The sequence below is a fragment of the Heterocephalus glaber genome, unplaced genomic scaffold, assembly GCF_053883595.1.
Source record: "Heterocephalus glaber isolate CG9 unplaced genomic scaffold, H.glaber_assembly_v1.0 deba00001689, whole genome shotgun sequence".
Taxonomy (NCBI): Eukaryota; Metazoa; Chordata; class Mammalia; order Rodentia; family Bathyergidae; genus Heterocephalus; species Heterocephalus glaber.
Window position 1 is genome coordinate 10539893 of NW_028258414.1, and position 17835 is coordinate 10557727.

Below are 17835 nucleotides of genomic sequence, written 5' to 3' on the forward strand. Positions count from 1 at the left end.
CTTACAATGTATTGCTTAGGGAATAATGTATTGTTGTAATGTATCCTTTATGGCTGTTATGTTTTGATTGGGGAATAATGACAAGACAATTGTTCAGTACAGACTTTTCCTCCTCCTGGCTCAGAATATTGGCTGGTTGACTTCATGGATGCAGAGCTCATGGATATGAAGGCTGTCTCAAAAATGCATCCTGTAAAATTCTAGAAATCCACTCAAGACGGAGTGCATTTCCACACTCATTAACCCTTGCCGTCATGTGAGGTGCAGAACTTGGGAAGGATGTTGGGGTCACAGAGTAGGCATGGGCTTTAGAGGAGGATGGGAGGTGGAGGGGTCTGTGAGCTGCCAGGGGTGGGAGCAGGAAGAGGCGAACAGAGAAGATGCTGACTTGGCAAATCCCCCTGGCATCCCTGCACTGCCCAAATTCAATTTATTTTCTTTCTTGGAGGTTAGTAACCAGGAGACTTGCTTTTCAATGTTTCCACTGCTGGGATTGTGCATCTGCTTACCCAGAAGGCACGCCATGGTTGGCCCCCTGCCTCTTGGAGGTCAGTACAGAAGCTGCTCTGTGGCCACAGAGTTGGCCTTAGTGCCAGCTCTGCGTGGCCAGGGTGTGTGCACCAGGGGTGACCTGGGTTCTTACTGACACACTCCCTGATGCCTGGGGCTTTATTGTATTGGTTTGACATTAAAAAAAAAAAAAGAAGAGGAGGAAGAGAAACAGATTGCCACACTGGTGCTGGCTCCTGGGTGCTCCTGGCTCCTCCTGGCTCTCTGAGCTGTCGAGAGTCTGAAGGTCCAGCTTCTGCCAGTGAGGACCACTGTCTGGGTCCCCCCTACTGGGATCCGTGGCTTCTGCTCCTCTGTCCTGCATGCCGGCCTGCCAGGGTCTGCTGGGTGGTTGGGCCTGGGCCAGCGTTTCTCCGCAAGTACAGTTTTTCTCTTGCTCCCTCTCTTTCCCTCTTTCTCTGGCTCTAGTGCATCGGGTGGTTTCCTCCTATCCCCGACTTTGCTTCTGTGTGATTTATGCTGTAACCAGAGTGAGTCACGGTGGGGGTTTTACTTGTTCCAGGGGAAAATAGCAGGGGATGTGCGGTAGTGTTGGGTGCCTGCCCTGGGATGCATCAGGAAAAGGGTGGAGCATGTTCCCCGGGGGAGATTTCCATAGAGGCCAAGGCCATGACTGCCCCCCCCCCCCCCCGCCTGACTGTCACCGATCTGTCATTCTGTGCTTTCCTCAAAGCCTCTCCTTGGACGGTAGGTCCATTCTGGAGCAGGGAACAATGCATCTGCTTCTGCCCTGAGGGACGATCTACATGTCCCCTCTCTTTCCTTGTGAGAGCCCCTGAGTTCACACCACTGCGCCCAGCTTATACAGGAAGGAACGGTGGCCCAGAAAGCAGATGAGATGTATCAGTTTCCCCAGGCATGGGAAGGGGCTGAGCTGGAAAGGAGCCCAGCTGGTGTGACTTTGAAGCCTACACTTTCTCTGCAGTGGAGAACCCACTTTGATCTGCAGGAGCAGAAGCCCTGTGTCCACCCTGGGATACCCCTTGAAGCCCCAGGGAAAGGGCTATAATCACAGCCTGCATGGCCCAAGGGCATTGTCCCTGGGCCTAGGCTTGGCAGTGGAGTCTGGATTTATTCCTCACGAGTCACCCTTAGGGTCAGTCTGGAGTCCTTCTGTTAGTGGCCTCTGGATTTGGACAGCCAGGAGCCTAATGAAATGCACGCTTACTTGCTCTCCTGGAAGGCTGGTGTGCAAAGCCATTATAAAAGAACTAATGTCTTGGCCAAGCTGGGCGTGGTGGTGCACATCTGTAATCCCAGCACTTGGGAGGCTAAGGCAGGAGGATTGCTGCAGGTTTGAGGCCAGCCTGGGCTACATAGTGGGCTCAAGGCCAGCCTGAACTACACAATGAGTCCCTGTCTCAAAAAACTTAAAAAAAAATTAAAGCCACCTCTGCCTCGGAGCATCAGGGTCAGTTGAAGACCATGGCAATGGTGGCCCTGACTTCAGGCCAAGGAGCTGCCCCTCAGCCTGGCCCCCCAGGAGCAGACAGCACGTGGAGGGGGTGGAGCCACCTGTGCCGGGCTGGTCCCTCCCTGCCCTGTCCCCCTCCGGGCCAACCGGTGCTGTCCACCATATGAAGCTGTGATTTCAGAGGTGGCAATGGCTGTGGGAAGGACCTGCATGAGGCCCAGAGGAAGCCTTGCTTCAGAGCCTGGCAGGTGACTGGGTCGCCCTTCCCACCTCATGCCCATCTCAGATGCTACCCCACAGCCTGTTGGCCTCTGGCCATACAGAACCCAGACCCAGAGGGACAGGGTGGCTGCCAGGACCCTGCAACTGTGGGAAGTGAAGCCACGGGGTCTGTGGCCGTGGCTGGGCCCATGAGCGCTACACCCAAAGGCTGCTTCTCACCAGGGGAAGCGTCTGTCCTGGAGGACAGCCAGGATTCAGAGAGGCCTTGATCCTCAAGCTACAGTCCCTCTCCCCTGCTCTGCCAATCTGCACTCAAGTGTCCCTGGGCTGCTTTGGATTAATGGGTCTGAAGCCCAGCCCACCTATTGCCCCAAGGCCTGCACCCTGCTGCTAGGTTTTGTTTTTGTGTTAAAGACACCGCTGTCTTTAACAAGCTCTGTTCTTGGTGTCCTCCATCCGCTTGTGTCTCCAGCCTTGTTCTTCTGTTCTTCCCCTGGCTGACTCTACTCATGCCACACTATTCCTGGAGCATTCCAAGCACATGCCTGCCCCACGGCCTTTGCACTTGCCATTCCCTTGGCCTGGAAGACTCTGCTCAGAAATCCACGATTATCTCAGGCTTTTCCTTTCCTCTGGGGCTCTGACCTCTGTTACCCTGCTGCAGAGGTGTTCCCCGATATCTGTAGGAAGAAGCCTCACTCACTTCCAGCCACTGGCCCTGGGTCCCTGACCCTGCCTCATGTTCCTCTATTGCAGGCACCATTGTCTGACAGAACAGATCACCTAGAGGTCTTGCCAGGAGAAGACCAGCTCCGTCAGGTTGGGCTTGGCAGTGTTGTAGAGCACTGAATTGCTAGGCCCTAGCATGGCAGCTCCAAAGGAACTGACTGGATGAATGAACTTGTAATGCTCATAGCATCACAGCAGACCCTCTGTGAAGCCCTGTTCTTAACTCGAGTGTCCCCTCTGCTCACTTGGCCTTCTACAGCCTTTCCAGTGCCTCTTCTCCTCCATGGTCTCCTCCCTCAGTTCTCTCCTCTGCACAGTGCTAAGTGGACCTCCTCACTTCATTATGACTTTGCTCATCCATCTTCCTGCTCTAAAACCTCCCATTGTCCCCCCAGGTACAGCCCCTGTGCTCTGGTACTGAAGTCACCACTCTGGGCACCTGTGGCACTCTTCCATGCATGTCTCTCCCGCACAGCAAAATCTTGGCCACTCCTGCTGTGCTGAATTTGACTCTCCCTCATGTGAACACTGATTCCCTGTGTGTCCCTCTGGGCATCTGTCAGCTGGATCAGGGCTCCAGAGCATTCCCCCCTCTCCTCACTGGGCCCAGCCCCTCCTGTCTACCTGGCTTTGTGATCTGCTGGTGGCTGGGCCCTGGGGACACAATGCCTGGATTCTCTTGCAGCAGCAAAGCTCATGCGGAGACTGTGGGTTCCTGGCAGGGCAGGGCTGCTTCTCTACTGGGTCCCTTTGGGCCTAAGCAGGCTGCTGCCCTGGGACCCAGCTCTAACTCTTAGGAATTGTGTCCTCTCCTGGGGGTTCAGTTGCTGCACTTGTAAAATGGGGACAAGCCCACTTCCCTTACAGGTTGCTCATGTCTCTAACTTGTGCCCGGGCAGCTCACCATGGCCTCATGTCCTTAAAGCCCACAGAGTCCTAAAGGTGTCCCCCTTGGACCTCGTGGGACACTGAGGCTCCTGCTCCCCAACACCTTGGACATAGCTGACCCTCGTGGGGCCCAGCTATGCTTCTCCTTGGAACCAGGAGGTCCAGTCGTAGCGGACACAGGCCCAGCCCGGCCTCTGCCAACGCTGCCTGGAGCCACAGGAACATCAAACAGCCTCACACTGGACTGGACTGGCCTAACCACTGCACTGTGAAGCCTTAGAGTCATGTGGATTACATTTCCCTGAAAATACACACGGCTGCAAAAGCAGGTACGGAGATACAGCCCAGGGGAATTTGATTTCACCTTCCTTTCTTTTTTTTCCCCCTCTTTTCTTTCTGTGTGCCCAAGAGTGTTGTTACCGTCACTGAAGGCCCAGCCTGGGGGAAATGTTCAGAATGGGTGCTCATGCCTGGCTTAGCCTTGTTTGAGTGCAGAGTTGGGGGCGAGGTGGGCAGAAGGTGACGCTTAGGAATACAAAGCGGCTGCCCCGCCAGGCTGTCCCCTCACCCTCCAGCCGCTTACTCAGGGTTCCCGTGTGGGTGACAGCTGGTGGGCTCCTCTACGGGCCACTCTGGGTCTGGATCTGCGGACAGGCTGGGCACTGACATCTCCCCATCTGACACCCTTGGGGGAGAGAGGCCAGTCTTCCGTTGGACCTGTTGGGAGCTGTTAGCAACACAGGTTCCTCTGCCCAGAGCTGCAGCACAGCCTGGAGCATGAGCTCTGCCATGGGGCCAGGGCCAGGTCTGCACCAGGGGCAGTGAGAGCCTGGGTCCCAGGGAGCCCTTCAGCCAGGTCGTCAGAGGCCTGATTTAAGGTTTTGCTGTTTGTGCCTACAAGCAACTTGATCACCATTTCCTGCTTTGCTAATTACAAATTACAGGTTACTGAGACCCGTGGGTCCCTTCCCGGTTGGCACTAGGAGGGTTGAGAGCTTGCCCCAAGGACCTTGCCAGGTCCTTGCTTAACTCCTGATCGCAGAGTCAAACGAACACACACCCTTGGGGCCCTGCATATGGTCAGCCAGTGCTCCCCAGATGACATCACCACCAAGCTCTCTTTCCCTGTGATTCACACCCACAGGGTCCTCAGTGTGAATCAAGCCCTTGGAAGGCCACCTGCTGGACAGGGAAGGTGGGGCTGGTGGAGGAAGTAGGGAGGGGTGTGGCCAAGCGGTGGTGAGCTCACACACTGGGTACGGGGATCCCTTCTGCATGTGGTGTGGTTCCCCAGTTCCCCAAAGCTCCCCTCTCTGTCCCTCAGCTCGGCTGTGGCACTAAGCACACTCAGACCCAGGGGCTACGGTGGGTGTAACCCCGCCCACCTGGGCCCCAGCTCTTTCCCACCATGGTCCTGCCACATGCAGGTGGACAAAAGCAACCAAGAGTGGATTCTATCATCTTCCTGCTCCTCTAAACTCAACGTCAGAGCCCATTCACAGCCTGCTCCTAGGAATCCCTCCAGCGACCCCAGCAGGGATTTCTGCTTTCTCAGGCTATGGGAACAGGAAGCTAGTGTCCAATGGGGGGCATGAGCCATAGGCCTACGTGGCACCAACACAATGTGGAAAGTGTATGGGGGATCAGAGAGAAGCCTGGGAGGGGAAGGGAAGGTCATTCTAGGCTAGGAGAAGGATCCAGAAAGCTGGATGGAGAAAGTGACCTCACACAGATGAATATAATGAGTACCAGGTCCTGTTTGGTTTTGTATTGCTTTTAAATTACTTCAAGGGTATGAGTATTGCCTCCTTTCACTGGTCTGTGAGTTACTCGAGAGTGGAACCATATCTTCTCATACCAATATTTTGCAGAGTCTAGAAAAATGTATTAACAGATGCTTAATAAACAAACAATGGTCAAAAGAAGTTCTATCTTGGAAAAGTCAGCTCAACTTACCCTTTAACTCTCAAAGCATGTAAAGAACATGGCATGTACTGGATATCTGGGTGGCCGAAGAGGCTGAAGCCATGAATTCAGCCTTTGAAGGTGTGATCTTGGAGGACCTACTAAGTGCAGGGCTTAGGGTCCCAACTTGAGGAAGAAAGACAATGAGATGCTTGAGAAATGCTACACACAGGGAAGTAGGGGATTCTATGGAGGCAGGTGGGGAAGGAGGGTCAGAGAAGGCTTCTCAGAGGAAGTGAGGTCAAGTTGATAACAGAGTATGAACGAGGATGTTTGATTCCAGACATAAACAATGGAAGCTGGACAAAATATATAAACCAGCTATTTTAAGGTCCTGGACAGCAATCAAAGCAGACCTCAGTACTTCAGGGGAGGGAAGCACACGGCTGTCCCATCAGTCCCCCACTTTCTCTCTGGGCACGTTTTCCTATGGAAGCTCAGGGAAAGAGGACAAGCAGAGAGCAGCTTTCTGGCTGGACAGAGGAAATGGTGATTTGAGTTGGGGAAGCAATGGTGACTGGGCTTTGCCGGGGGCAGGAAGAGACCCCCCTCAACTCTCTTAAAAATTTATCTCACATGCCTATAATCCCAGCACTCTAGAAGGCTGAGGCAGGAAGATCTTAAGTTCAAGCTCAGCCTGAGCAACTTAGTGACTTACTGAGACCCTGTCTCAAAATAAAAATAAAAAGGGCTGGGCAAGTGGCTCAGTACAAAGGCTCTGGGTTCAGTCTCCAGTACCAAATGCACACACACACACACACACACACACACACACACACAGTGTTCCTCCGGTCCTGATGACTCCTTAGCTGTGCATGCACAGGACGAGACTAGAAAACTGACCAGCAAATGGGCACCAGGAGCAGAGATTTTAGAGACTGGTTCACAGCCCTGGGGAGATGGTGGGGTTTCTCCCCAGCCAGACGGAGAGATCTTAGTGAATATCCTGGGTTTTCATTTGGGATCCCAGGAAATCTATGTTCTAAGGATAAAGGCTATCCTAAGAGTAAGGGAAAAACTAGGTGAGATCTGCTCCCTTTAAGGCCCAGTCATGCCAGGCAAGACTTAGATGATGTCACCAGGATGTACTGACCACCACAGCAAGATGTAGCATTCCCAAAGGAAGCAAACATTACCTCTATAGTGCATCAGCACAATATTGAGCACAGAATAAAAAAATTACTGAATAAGCAAAGAATCAGGAAAAAGTGACAGAAGGTCAAGAGATAAAACAGTCATTAGAAGCACACAAGAGGTGATCCAGATATTAGAGTTAACATTAAGGGTTTCAAAATAATTATGATGAACATGTAAATGACAGTAGAATAAAAGATGAAAAATGGGATAAAGAGAGATTATTTGACAAAATTAGAATTATTGAAAAAGAATTAAACGGAAATTCAGGAACTGTAAAATAAAATAGCTGTAATAATAAGGACATTGGAAGAGCACCCTAGATACAGCAGAAGGCAGGATTAGCAACCTTGAAGACAGATTGATAGACAATATCGAAATTGAAGCACAGAGAGAAGATTGGAACAAAAAGAACCAAGATAAGAGAAATATGGCAAGACCTCCTCACATAAAGCAATTGGACTCTAAGAAGAAAAAGAGAGAAAAAACTATACTTGAACTGAAGGCAGTTCAAATCTGGCAAAATATATCACAGATTCAAGAAGCATAAAAAACACTAAGCAGAACAAATTCAAAGAAAACTAAACTCAGGTTCAAACTGCTGATATTGAAGAAAAGCAACCAGAAGAAAATGACATTATATTCAAAACAAGAATGATGATGATCCCCGGTACCCAAAACAAAACAAAACAAAACAAAAAAAGAAGAATGATGAAATGGAAGACTGATACTTCATCATAAACCATAAAGCCAGAAGACAATAGAGACTATTTAACATATTAAAAGGAAAACTGCCAACCTTGTATTCTATACCTTGATAAGATATACTTCAAAAATTAAAGTGAAGTAATGATGTTTTCAGATGGACAAACAAAAAACCCAACTACAAAGCTGGGAGAACCATTTTCACCAGACCTGTGCTATAAGAAATATTGAATAAGTTGTTGCTTTTTGCTAAAAGAAATATAAAACAAGAGCACAGAACTGGCCGAAGAAAATGAAGAAAGGGTAATTATGTGGGTAAGTCGACATCAGTGCTGTCAGTTTAAAGCAATAACAATAAGGTCTCATGGAACTTATAATGTATGCAAAGGTAAAAATCTATGACCAAACCCCAAAGGATAGGACAAGTAAACAGAGACAAACTGTTGTAAAGTTCTTTTGTTATTTAGGAAAGTGGTCAAAGTGCTAATTTAAAATAGATTGAAATCAATAAAAAATGCACATAATTTTTACAGTGTACACTAAAAGGTTTGTAAAAGAAGGTACAACCAAAAACTAATACCAGAGAAGAAAAAGCACCGAAAATAATTCAATGATTCAAAAAAAAAATCAGAAAAGATTAATACGGGGACAAAAACAAATAAGACAAATAGACACATAAGTAAGACCATAGACTTCAATCCAATATATCAGTTATATTAAATGTAATTATCTGAATAAGAGGCAATCCATTATCAGAATGGATTTAAAACACTATGTGCTTGGGACCAGGAATTTAGCTCAGTGCTTCTGCCGCCTGCCTTGCAAGTGCGAGGTCCTGAGTTTGATCCTCAGTACAAAAAACCAAAAAACAAAAAACAACAACAACAAAACAAACTATGTGCTATTTGAAAGAGAAATGCTTTAAAGACACAGAAAAGTTGAAAACTGAGGCTGTCAAAAGATAGCATACACAAAATTGGCCAAAAGACAATGCCTTTATTAGTATCAGACAAAGTAGACTTAAGGAAGAAATATTAAAGAGAAAGAGAAACATAATGATAAATGGGTCAAATCAACAGGATAATATAACAATCCTAAATTTGTACATGCCTAAATGGCTTCAAGTTACATAAAGCAAAGCTGATAGAACTAAAAGGAAATAATCAGCTTTCCAAAGATAACTGGAAATTTTAATAATTTCTCAGAAATTGATAGAATAAGCTAACAAAAATCAGTAAGAAGGTAGATAAAAAGTGCTTCTATAAAACGTACTTTAAAAGCTATAGTACCAGTTTTCAAGTGCACTGGGAATTTACTAAAATAGGTCATATTTTCTGTCATCTAGGAAATATTAACAAATATCAGAATTTAAATTATACAATGTCTCTTCTGATCACTTGGAAATAAATTAGAGCTATAACAGTAAAATAGAGAATGTTCATATATTTGGAAATTTAACAACACATTTCTAACTCATGAGTCAAAGAAGAAATCACAATGGAAATTAGAGATTATTTTATTCTGAATGAGAATAAAAACATCAAAATTTGTGGGATGCAGCAGCTACAGCAATGTTTAAAAGAAATTATATCCTCATATGTATGTATTAGAACAGATAAGGGGTCAAAAAATCAACAATTTAAATAAGAAGCTAGAAAAAAGACAAAACAAATTCAAAATATGGAGAGAAACAATTTTCAAAAAGAGTGGAATCCAATGAAAGAGAAAACAGATTCCACAGAGAAAACTCAGTAAACCCAAAACTGATCCTTAGAAAATATTAATGAAATTGATTTACCCACAAGACTGATCAATAGCAAGAGAAACAACACAAATTACCAATAAGGAGAATGAAAATGAAGATGTTGCTATAGTTCTTACAGACATTGAAAATAGGGGCAGGGCCGGGGATTTAGCTCAGTGGTTCTGCCGCCTGCCTCGCAAGTGTAAGGTCCCGAGTTCAATCCCCAGTACCAAAAAAAAAAAAAAAAAGGAAGAAAATAAGGGAAACCCACTTTCTGCGCCCCCCCCCTTAGAAGCTGTCTTTCTCTCAATAAATATGTCTACTCTTAACTTCCATTGAATTCATTCTTCGATTTTAGAGAAGGTGAACTCAGCATATCAGACATCTAGCAGGTTGGGAGTTGTAATATTCCCCTTACATCATCTCGAGGTCTGTGTAGCACCCCTATATCATATGCCCTATAACAAAGGTAGCTACTTACTATGTACTATGAGGTGTATGCTTGGCAGTTCTTTCCTGGTGGTACACAAGGACCTGGACTCCTTTTGGCCCTCTCAACTGTAACAGGAAGTGACTTCAGGAAAATCTCCAACTTCCTGACAGCTGCCTTTGTTATGATATTAGATGGTGTGTGCATGTGGCACTGGGGACTGAATGTAGGTTCTGTGCGTGCTAAGTCTGCATCCTACTATTAACCTACAACCCAGTCCTGTGAAATGAGATGTGAGGGTAAGATGAGCTGGTGTGTATAAAGAATTGAAAGCGTGGTACCTATTACCTTAGCAGACAATCAAAAACAGTAGCTGTTGTCATTGTAACATTTATACTACTACTACTACTACTACTACCACCACCACTGCTTACTACCACTACTACTAAATGGCAATCTTAATACAGTCAGGAAAAAATGACTGATTCTCTATTTTTGTTTTTTAATTACCTGTGAAAGGGGTTTATTCATTACAATTAACTACATGATAGCATAAGATTTGATCACAGTAGAAATAATGATCACTTATGCATAAGTTATTTTATAAAATTATTGAAAAATTATTGAAATTAGTGATTATAGTCAGTATTATTGCTAACTCTGGCAATATGTGCATGCAATTTTTCATTAGTATTAGAGGCTCATTGAAAAAAATGTAAGAAAATATCCCCCTTTACAAGTTTTGGTCTCAGATACATCAAATGAAAACAATGTAATTAGTTGAGTAGGGATTACACACTTTGGGAAAAACTAGATCCCAACTTAACTGGATAAACAAACACCTCTATCATTGAAAATAAAACAGGAGGCTAATAATTATTTGGTCAATAAAATTTGAATGAAATAGACAAGTTACTTACAAACACAAATTTGCACACAAATTGCAAACATAAGTTACCAAACTTAAGAAGCAGTGAGAAATCTGAAGAGTCCATTATCTTTAAGAAGTTGAATCTGTAATTAAAAATCTTTCCACAAAGAAAACTCCAGATGCTGTATTAGTGGTTTCCCCAAACATTTAAAGAAGTAATAATACAAACCATATGTTTTACCAGGAAATAGTAAAAGTAAGAACACTTTTCAACACATTTTATGAAGTCTGAATAACTGTAATGCCAAAACCTGACAAATGCATTATAAAATGAAAATATGCCTCCCAAAAACAAAATAGAAATAAATGTCTCATAAAAACAAAACTCCCAAGTATATGTGAGAGAGTACATGGCTAACAAGTGAAGTCTATCCCAACGTATTTGTCACCTTTTCATCACTGAGACAAAACACTTGACCTCCACAACTTAGAGGAGGGAAGGTTTGTTCTGGCTCATGGCTTCAGAGGTTTCAGTCCATGGTAATCTGCTGCAAGGCAGAGACTTCATGGTGGAACGGAATAGTGGAGAAAAGCTGCATAGCTCATGGGAGCCAGAAACATAGAAAACAAGAGCCAAAAGCAAAAGACCACTCATGATCTGATCATTGCTGGAAATACCCACAAACATACCCAGAAATGTACTTTATTAATTTCCTATCTAATCAAATTGACAGTCAAGATTAACCATCACACTAAGGAATGCAAGTTTGGTTGAATACTAAAAACAAAAAACACAGCAACAACTTCAATTCAATAACCAATCAATATAATTAATCACATTAACAGAACAAAGAACCACCACAGGATCATTTCAAGTATTGCCAAAAAAAGAGCATCTCATAAAATTCAACACCTGTTCACAATTTTTATAAAACCAACCCCAGAAAACTAGAAGAAAACTTCTTTAATCTGAAGGTATCTATAATAAACAGATGAATAATATAATTATTTAATTATGGATGCCAGAAGTTTTCCTTCTGATAGTGGAAATAAAAGAATGTTTGGTTTTACCACTTCTATTCAACTTTGCACTGAAAGTTTCAGCCACTGCAATTAGGCAGATATATAAATAAAGGTATGAAAATTAGAAAAGAGAAAAACTGTAATTATTTAACACAATCTGATTGTATACATAGGAAATCTAAATGAATCCTAAAGCAATCTACTAGAAATAATAAATGACTTGTGTAAATAAATAGTTTCTCTAGTGTGAGAAACTGAAAGTGTAAATAAGGCCTAAAAGGTAAAACAGATAATGTGAAATAGGAAGCAAAGGGGCAAAGGGGAAGGGGAAGTGGGAGGGATAGGGGAAAGGAAAGAAGGGAATGGAATTAATATGAGAAAATGGAAAAATGGAAACAAAGTCTTTGTAAATAGGGAAGGGTGGAGGGGGTGAAGGGAGGGCAGGGGAATGGGGAAAAATAAGAACCAAGAGAGACTAGCTAAAGGTGCAAATTTCCAACGATGAATGTCATTATATTGCATACCTAAAATGTACCAATAAAATAAAATTTTAAAAAAAGAATAAATGACTTTAGTAAAGTTGTGAGATAAAAGCTAAATATACAAAAACAATTGTATTTTATGTCGAATCAAAAAGGTTGGCAAATAAAATAACATTTCATTTTAACAGAATAAAATACAAATATGTAGGAATTAATGTAATAAAAGATATTCAAGACTTTTTACACAGAAAATTTCAAAGCATTGTTGACAGAAATTTTAAAAGCTGAATAAATGAGGGGGATATATATGTTCATGGATTAGAAGACTCAATATTATTAAGGTTTCACTAGTCTATACAATTCAATGCAACTCATAAAAATCTTAGCACATTTTTATTGAGGGAAAACTGACAAGCTGGTTCTAAAATTTATATAGAAGTAAAAAAGATCTAGGATAGGTAACAAAATATTTTCAAAGAAAAACAAACAACTACTCATACTACTTGACCAAGACCTATTTTGGAGCTACAGTAATGGGGATTTTTTATTGGTGTAAATTTAAATCAACAGACAAATGGAATAGAGACAAGAAATAGACCCATCTGTATATGGTCACCCCATTTTTTTTTGTACCAGGGATCGAACTCAGGACCTTGCGTTTGCAAGGCCAGTGTAGTGCCGCTGAGCTAAATCCCCGGCTGGTCACCCCATTTTTAATAAAGTCAACACTAGAATTTTGTGGGGGAAAATAGTCTTTTAACAAATAGCGTCAAGCGTGTAATTCCAGCACTCTGGGAGACTGAGGCAGGAGGATCACAAGTTTGAACACACCCTGGGAAACTTGGCAACTTAGTGAGATCCTGTCTCAAAATAAAAAATAAAACACAAAAATAAATTTTTTACAAATGAGAAGGGGACCAAGAGATGAGGGCAGAAGGAGAGAAGAGGAAGGGGAGGGGGAGGGAGGAGAGGGGAAAGGGAAATACAAAATTTAAGACATGTTAGGTACATGTACCACCCCTGTGATAAACATAATCATTATGCCCTACAAATATGTAGTAATATAAATTTAAAACATAAAAAAGCCAATGCCAGATCAAGAGGATATCCACGTTTTAAAAAACTGCAAAAACTGTTATTTTTATCTCACATCTTTAGTAAAAAATTAATGAGATGACTGGGTATATAATGGTACCATACCTGTAATTGTAGCACTCTTGGGGACTGAGGCAGAAGGATTGCAAATTCAAGCCCATCCTGGGCAGTTTAGTGACTTAGGGAGAACTAGCCTCAAATTTAAAACAAATTTTTTGTTAAAGGGCTGGGGATGTAGCTCAGTGAAAAGGCCTTAGGTTCAATCCCCACTACTCAACTACTAAGAAAGAGAGAAAAGGATGGAGGGAGAGAGAAACAGAGAGAGAGAGAGAGAGAGAGAGAGAGAGAGAGAGAGAGAGAGAGAGACAGAGAAATGAATCATTGACCTTAATGGGAAAGAAAAAGCACCAAACTTCTTGAAGAAAACACAGGAACTTATTTTTATGATTTTAGGAGACAAAGATTTCTTAAATTGGACACACAAAAACTACTAACCATAAGAGATGAATAAATTCGACTCTAATAAAATTAAGCACTTCTGTTCATCAAAGGTACCACTAACAGCACAAAAAAGCAAGCTATAGATTGAGAGAGTTCCAGTGCTTCTGACAAAGGATTTGTATAAAGAACAGATCTTTATCATCCTGTAAATGAACAAGAAGACACATGACACTATTTTAAAAACGAACGGAAGACCTGATCAGACACATTGCAAAAAATGAGCATCAAAATGGCCAATGAATTTACAAAAGTTGCTCAACTTGGTCAGTAGCGAAATGCAAATTAAGCCCGCAATGAGAATCCACTACAAGCCCCTGGAATGGCTAAAATTAAAGTGACTGATAATACCATGTGTTAGTGAGGCTTTGGGACAACTAGAACTCTTATTTTACTAGAGAGAGTTTAAATTGGTAAACCACTTTGGGAAAAAATGCTTGGCAGATGCTACTAAAGTTAATCATATACCTACACTTTATCCAAGAAATTCTAACCTTGAGTGTACACAATAAAAATGAGGACATATTGCTGTTCCCAAGAATGTTAATAGCATCTTCATTAGATGTAGCCCCAAAAAGAAGCAAACCAAGTGTCCAATAGTAAATAGAAAATTGTGGTGCAGTAATACAATGGAATATGGTACATCATGGGAAAGTGTGAAGCACGGTACATTCACCAGCGTGTTGAACCCCATTGACACAATGTTGAGTAAAAGATACCAGATAGTCAGTTAAGCATGGTGGCACACATCTGTAAGCCCAGCTGCTCAGGAGGCTGAGGCAGGAAGATCGCTAGTCACAGCTCAGCCTGAGCAACTTAGCGAGACCCTGTCTCAAAAATAAAAAATAAAAAAGAGCAAGGCATGTAGCTCAATGCAAAGGCAATGAGGTGGGGACCTTTAATAAGTGGGACATAGGGCAGGGTAATTGGTCACTGGGGTCGTTGCCTTCAGAAGGGGTTCCTGCTGGGTTTGTGGAATCAGTTCTCGAGAGACTGAGCTGCAACAGTGAGCCTGGTGCTGACTCACTCTGACTTCCTGTGTCACTATGTGATCTCTCCTGGACCTGTCTCCATGAGGGCACCCAATCTGGGACTTTCATCTTCCAAAACCTTGAGCTAAATAAACTTCTTTTCTTTCTAAAGTCCTCAGCCTCAGTTCTTTTGTTATAGCCATAGAAAATGGACTCATACAGGCTCCTAACAGGGCCCGCAGAGGCCTGATCCTTTCTATGCCAGGGAATAAAGAGGGCCTTGTTCTCTGTGGCTAAAACCTGGTCAGAAAGGAGAACAGGCATTATCAGTCAAGGGCACAAGGAATCGGCTTGGGGTGATGAATGCACACAACTGATTTGTGCTGATGGGTGCACAACTTGGTAAACTTACTTAAAAATCATAGGGCTGGGGATTTAGCTCAGAGGTTCCACCTCCTGCTCTGCAAGCACAAGGACCCGAGTTTGATGCCCGGTACAAAAAAAACCCCAAAAAGGTCATTGACTTGTACTCTTGAAATGAATGAATTATATGATGAAACATGCTTCAGCAGTTATTTTAAAAACTGAAGGTAGATCTTTCCTTCCTCTTGATTGTCCTAATCTAGCTCCATAAGACCCACCTCGCTCTTGAGAGACCCCTTTGGTCTCGTAAGAAAGATGTGAATCCATCATGAGGGTGGAGTCCCAGGACCTAATTATTTCCTGGGGGCCCCCACCTCTCAGCACTGTCACATAGGGGTCACATTTCAGCCCAACCATGAGGACAAAGTCCATTGAAAGCACAGCGACGCCATACTCACGTGTGTCGTTATGACCCGTGATTTTCCCAAAGAGGCAAAGCTTTTGGCAGTTAGTGTCTGTGGGGATCTTTCTGTCCCCCAACTTAGTCTGACCATCATTTCCCTTGGCCCCACCCACTGTGAGCACAGTCACCCCCTCCCCCCAGAGACCCCAACAGCTCTCCGAGAGGGCAGGAGCACAGGCGCCACCCCCACCGATGAGGCACGGAGTCCCAGGGGGTACAAGAGGGAACTGTCGGTCCCCGGGTGCCTACGATCTTTGTCACATGATCCGGAGGAGGAGGAGGAGCTGTTTCTCAGACAAGGGGATGCAGGGCCTGAGAACCCGACCACGCAGGGAATCAGGTCAGGGTGCTCGCTTGGCCTCTGACCGGCTGGGACAGACTCGGTCGCTCTACCCTGAGATCTGTGTGTGAGGCCGGGCTGTGCAGGCACTAGGCTCAGGCTGGAAGTGGGTGTGGGCGGCCACTCTTACTCACCACTTCTTGCCACTGATGTCGTGCTGCTGCACCGTGTAGCCGAAGAAGGCGGTCTTGGGGCCCATGATGACCCGCGGCCTTCTGGTGTCCATGTTGAAGGTATCCGTGAACCCTGGGTAGAAGAGGAGAGTGAGTCAGGCAGGTGGAGGCCTGGCCCCCTGTGTGGCGGACTCAGCGAGGGTCTCCCACCTTGGAGAGTCTGCACAGTCTGACAGGAGAGGACCACCCCTGCCCTGGGCAGTCAGAAGCTGACGGAGGATGCAGAAGCCTGGCTTTGGGGGAGATGCAGCCTGAATGGCAGGCCCAGGTTCCTCTCAGAGAATTTCTGGTCTCCTGGGGAGAGAGAGCTGCCCACTTCCTATTCCTACCATGCCTTCCTCTGATCTTGCTTCTCCCAGCTTCTGTAGGTCTCATCTTCCACTTTCTCTTCTCTCCTTTTCTCTTCTCCTCCCTCCTCTCCTCTCTGCCTGTGAAGGAGTCGGGGAACTGACCTCCCATCTCCTTCCGGGCCCAGGTCCTGGCACGGCTGGCTGACTGCTCCTTCTGAACCTGCGTGCGCAGCTCTGGCTGCCTTTGCAGGAGGAAGTCCCCTAATCCTGGGCCGTGGCCTCCAGCATCTCCCTGTTTGGGGACATCATGCAGCCACTGACAGCCAAATGCTTTGCCTCTTCGGGAAAACCACGAGGAGTAACAACACATGTGAGTATGGCGCTGCTGTGCTTTCAATGAGCTTTGTCCCCACCAAAGCTCGCACTGAAATGTGACTCCCAATATGACAGTGTTGAAAGGTGGGGGGATAATTTTTGGAGATAACTAGGCCATGGGGCTCGATCCTCATGAATGGATTTACGTCTTTCTTAAGAGACTGGATTGGGTCTCTTAAGAGCGAGGTGGGTTTTGTGGGACGGGATCAGTTACCTCGAGAGCAGGAGGTTCTACAGCAAGGCTAGCCTGATGTGCCTCTTCTGCACCCACCCAGTTGGCATTGTGTCACAACCCCATGCTTGGCAGATACCCTAGGTACAGCAGTGGAGAGGCTGAGCTTTGCCCTGGGGTGCAGTGGGGCTGGATAGCTCAGCACCAGGACCGTAGACACCCACCCCGATTCATTCTGCTCCATGGCACTTTCAGGGCCATGTCTGGCTTCATTCTCCACCCAAGTTATACCTCCGCCTGGCTGTCAGCACTAACAGGACCACTGAATTGGAGTCTGCAGGATTTCAGGGGAGAACCCTGACCATGCCCAAACTTTCAGATAAGTGAAAAGTAATCAGCAGAATAAAAACTCTCCTCATTGTCACCCCTTTCCCATGTAGGACGCTTCATATGCTTCAAAGAACGCTCTCATGTATGCTGTCATTGAGTCTTCATGATAACCCCATGGTGTGGGCAGCCAAGGGATAACACGGTCAGAGAGGCTGGGCCACCTGCCCGAGATCCCACAGCCTGCAGGAAGGGGACTCTGAAGCTGAGCATGTCCTCTTCCCTCCTTCCCTTGGGCACAGACCACCTGCTGTACATGCTTGAGGGTGACACCCTGGGCACCACTGAAGCAGGGCCTATTCTACCCAAGCAAGTAGTTACTTCCGCTCTTTCTTTTAAAATATTCTGACTATTAACTCACATTAACTGTACAAGTGAATGGGTCTCACTGTGACGTTTCCAAAACGCATATATTACACTTTGATCATATCCACCTTCTCTTACCCTTTCTCTCTCCCTCTCTCTCTTTTTTTTTGCCCAATGAATGGATGGCAGTTGCCTGTATTCCCTCGTCAGAGTTATGAAATCAAA

At 45.0% G+C, this 17835-nt stretch overlaps 1 protein-coding gene and 1 long non-coding RNA gene across 4 annotated transcripts in view; one reads left to right on the plus strand and one right to left on the minus strand.

Moving 5' to 3' along the window:
- The window catches only part of Itga11 (integrin subunit alpha 11), a 98334-nt gene that overhangs the window by 58259 nt on the left and 22240 nt on the right, over positions 1-17835 (minus strand). For all 3 annotated transcript variants that reach the window (XM_004855761.4, XM_087199228.1, XM_087199229.1), the window contains exon 2: positions 16042-16153. In XM_004855761.4, the coding sequence (XP_004855818.4) occupies positions 16042-16153 (112 nt within the window). The remainder of the gene's footprint in view (positions 1-16041; positions 16154-17835) is intronic.
- On the plus strand, positions 15728-17327 carry LOC110344117 (uncharacterized). Its single transcript, XR_002386427.2, has 3 exons — positions 15728-15907; positions 16556-16740; positions 17173-17327. It is a non-coding gene; the product is annotated as an uncharacterized LOC110344117 (long non-coding RNA).